The following is a 4225-nucleotide window of genomic DNA, read 5'->3' as shown; positions in this document are numbered from 1 at the left end:
AGAGACCTGGTCCGAGGAGGCCGCAGCCGGCATCAGACTGCTGCGTGGTGGAGCCAGAAACTTGGCAGGAGGCGCAGTCTTGGAAAACGAGGCAGCGGCGAGGTGGCGGTGTGCCGGAGAGCAGGACTGAGGCCAACCAGCGTATGAGGCCATCAAGGCTAAACCCTCAAGGAAGAGATCCCAGCAGCAGAGAACCGGGGGATGCAGAAACACCTACCCCTCCTGTGCCCCAGTCCTCCTTCGAAGCAGTTCTCTCTCTTGAAGCTTCCAATCGCATGCTTCTATCTGGCCAAGACGGGACAAGAGGCCACCCCTCTACACCAGCCGATGGCTTGCTCGGGAGAGGGCGAGGCTCAGATTTACAGGAAGGCTCCCTCTGGGTGCCGGGAAAAGGATTCGGAAACGATTCTTCCTGGGTCTTCTCCTCTCTGAACCCAGGCCGCAGGCACACCCTCCACCAGCAAGTCACCGAGCGCAGGCAGTCCCCTGCCACCTATGCCCCCCACTCCCACTCCTCCCCCATCAGCCAGTTAGGGGGGACCCAGCTCACTCTCAAATGGCCAGCCTCCCATAACCCAGGCCACTTAATATTCCCACAGTCACTGACCACCCCGCGGGGCAACTTCCCCAGCCACCCGGCCACTGGGCCGTGCATGTCTTCCTATTTATAGTCCACAAAGACTGGTATGTTGTGGAGAATTGGAAAATGTCCTGGGGGTGGGGTGGGGCGGGATGGGGGTGGGGGAGATGAAGCAGAAGAAACAGAGACACAGAGAGTACAGACAAAGCCGGGGGAAAACAAAGAAAAAAACCAAATGTTCTTTTTTAGCGGCAAGCCAGAGAAGGGGTCTGTTTGTTTTAGGGGATTTTTATCTTCAGGGCTCTGGTTCCCCACACTTCTGTACTGTCAGTTGGAGCTCTGAGTGCCCCAACAGACAGGCAGGCAGACAGACAGACAGACACACGTCAGCTTAAGGGGAAAGGAGGGTGGGGTGGGTGTGAGGCTAGAAGGAGGCCTCGCAACCCAGGGAGCCAAAGACATTGAGAGACTGTGGGAGGTCGTGGCCTCCGACCTCAGGTGCACAGGGGCAGTGAGGACCCCAGGGAGTCGCTCTATCAAAGGGCCAGCCACTTGCTGACCTGAGTTTCAAGTGTCAGTCCCAGTTCCAAATTTTCAGAGTAGAGAATCCAATTGGAGCAGTCTGGCCAGGGGCCATGCAGGGTCCGGTCACCCATGGCCAGTCAGTCACCCACAGCCAGGGACCCACCCAGAGAAGGGTGTGGTGGGAGGAGAAGAGGGGATTCCCCCCCCTCAAAGTTCCCAGTCTAGAAACATCTCCAAGAAGCCCACCCCTCTGGCCTTTGTGCAAAACCACTGCCTATCTAGCCCTGGTGCAAATGCCCAGGCTACCGGCGCTTGGGGCACTCCTCCACGCCCCCAGCTTCAGGGGTTCAAAGACCAAGAAAGCCCATTCCGGGACTGCTTGGGAAGGGGAGATCCACGGGCCGGAATCAGACCGCATGCTCTGTTGTTTTGGGGTAAGAGCTTATTATATACACACCAACTGTCTTAATAGACACAAGGGTATAAAATCGTACAGATGTTGAACCTAGAATACGCATTCAGAACATTGCGGGAAGGCCTTTCCGGATTTCTCTCTCTGCAGGACAGGCCGGCGTTCCTCTCTGTTGTCAGAACCGACCGGACAGCATCTAACGACAACAGTCCAGCCCCAGTGGCTTACGTTCCCCTCGTCTTCCTGTCTACTCCCTGGGCATTTTCCCAAGGTCGCCTGGCTGCCCGCTCTCTCCAGCCGACTGTCGGTCAAACGGAGGGAGCCCTGGGGCACTGTGGTTAAGTGCTGGGCTGCTCACCGCAAGACAGGCCGTTTGGAACCAGCAGCGGGGTTCCAAAGTAGAAAGATGAGGCTTTCTACTCCCGGGAAGGGTGACGGTGTTGGGAACCCGCAAGTTGTACCCTGACCTACAGGGTTGCTAGGAGTCAGAATTGACTGGATGGAAGATTTATCATCTGGGCAACCCACAGGGCCAGCTCTGGTCTGTTTTAGGGTTGCCAGTAGGGGGGGTTAGGGGAGGGGGTTGGTTGGGAGTGAGTTAAATATCCTAGCAGTGCTCTGTCGCATCCAGACCCATTTGGCTCCATGAGACTGCAGGTCTAAGGTTCCCAGGGAGTGGGGGCTCTGCAGCCCCGCACACAGGTACCTCTCGGAGGCTGAGCTTGCCGTCAAAGTCCTCGTCCACCTCCTTGATCATGCCCTTCAGGCCAAGGTGGGTCTGGGGGGCCCCCAGCTTCTCCATCATCAGCTTCAGCTCCATCAGGTCAATGTAGCCATCCCGCCCGGCATCGTACCTGCGGAGACAGAGGACGGATGGAGGGTCTCAGGGCAGGACTCCAGACACTGAAACGGCACTCAGACACCTCCTGCTTTACAAATGCCCGGGGATTCCCTCCTCAGAGGGGGTCCTTTCTCCTAAAAAGGTCTTGGGATTGGGTGACACTCCGGTGGATCTGGTACCACCTCCTTGGTTCTTGTGTCTTGGGGCTCCTCACCTCGGCCCCAAATTTCTCAAGGACAGAAAAACAGCCGTGGTCTATCTTTATCCACTCCCACCCCCCATTTTGGTCAACGAGCACTGATTAAGCCCTTCCTGATACTGAACAACAGAGTGGGGGGGGGAACAGGATGGACAGGGTCACCGTATCCACTTCCCCTGGCCACTGCCCCTCCCCTCGTGCAAGGCAGTGGATTATTTAACCTGACACAGCCTGTTACTCCCAACCAGAGGTCCTTCTCGTTCCTGATGGGCTTGGTTATGAGATTCTGGCATAAATGGTTGCCAGCCCTCTCCTGCTAGACATAAAATCAGCCATCTCTGGAGTCAGAGGTGGGCGGGTGATCTCACAACCGGCAAGGGAAGAGCCAAGAGTGGGGCGTGTCCTTTGGACCCTGAAGTCCCTGGGAAGTGACCCTCCTGGATCCAGGAGGCAGCTGTGACACCAGAGCAATGGCAGAGAAAGCAGCTGCAGCAGCAGCAGCACCGGGAGTCAGTGGCAGACTTCACAATGCACAAGGCAAGGAAAGCTGAGTGCTTCTGGGCAGGAGGCTGGCTTGTGGAGTAAGGGGCCTCTGGGCACTTCATTGAGGGTGTCGGTTTTGCTGACTCAAGGATCTTGGGCTGAGTATCAGACGGAGGAGTGGCACGCCCTAAGAGAGCTTTGTAACACTGCCCGAGCAGGGCAGAGGTGAGGGCCAGAGAGAGGCCTGGCTGTGGCACGTTGGAAGAAAAACAGTCTTGGCTCAACAACTGTATCCTGAGCATCTCTCAACTGAATTGTGGCCTCTTGATTATGAACCCCATCATTCTGCGGGGCCTGGGAGCCCACGGAGACCACTACTGCAATTAACTATCCAGTCCAGCAGAGAGGCAGAGGGCTGTGGGAGGGGCGGTGGGTGTCAGAATAGGGGGAAAGAGGGGGGACGGTGGAGGCCTGTCTCACTCCTGTCCGAGAGCAATCGGCCTCGGGAGCTGGGAGCAAACAGATGTGGGCACTGTTTGTGCACGTCCCCTCCTGGCAGGTGGGTTCCTTCTGCCATCTCCCGATGCTGCCCTGTGACCCGGGGACCCTCCCGCTGGGTTGAGGCTCTGTGCTTAGAAGCACACCTGACTCTAGCTTTGCCTCCCAGAGATGTCACCTGTGTTGGCTGCCCCTCAGTCACTCCAGGCCCAAGTCACGCCTCACCGAGGGTGGGGACAGGCTCACCCCTCTTCACCCCAGCAGGCAGGAGGGCCCTGCTACAATCATCTGCCGCACCCCGCCCCTCCCCTGCACCCTTGGCCTCCCAGGTCTCCTGGGAGACTCCCTCTACACCTGGTGGATCACAGACACCTTCTCTACTTTCGTTTCTCTCTTGACTCCTCGGCTGCTCTGTTCTGCATGTCACTGCCGGGGCCACACAGAACCCACAGACCAGGCTCACAACTAAAGGGCTTATTGGGGAACTTAACAGGTCACCATGTGGGTGCAAATGCTCAGGATAGTGTCTCAGTGAGGGCGTGTTAATAAAGTTCTTTCAGGGCTGCTGATGAATGTCCAAAGGTCGTGCCACTCCACTATGAGCCTCAGTCCAAAGGCATCCAGCTCCGGCTCCGTGGGCATCAAACCCAGCTCCCCGAATTAAGCTCCAAGAGGTGCCCCCCCCCC

General features: G+C 57.4%; 1 protein-coding gene across 1 annotated transcript in view; it reads right to left on the bottom strand.

Annotated features, from left to right (window-relative positions):
• Positions 1–4225, bottom strand: part of EFHD1 (EF-hand domain family member D1) — a 34374-nt gene that overhangs the window by 13656 nt on the left and 16493 nt on the right. Inside the window, exon 2 of the mRNA XM_004701680.3 lies at positions 2224–2371. Coding sequence (XP_004701737.1) covers positions 2224–2371 — 148 coding nt within the window. The remainder of the gene's footprint in view (positions 1–2223; positions 2372–4225) is intronic.

This window comes from Echinops telfairi, unplaced genomic scaffold, assembly GCF_000313985.2.
Source record: "Echinops telfairi isolate 266 unplaced genomic scaffold, ASM31398v2 ScPeMD7_3;HRSCAF=10, whole genome shotgun sequence".
Classification (NCBI taxonomy): Eukaryota; Metazoa; Chordata; class Mammalia; order Afrosoricida; family Tenrecidae; genus Echinops; species Echinops telfairi.
Note: the sequence above shows the minus strand (reverse complement) of the source record. Positions and strands in the feature narration are given on the sequence as shown.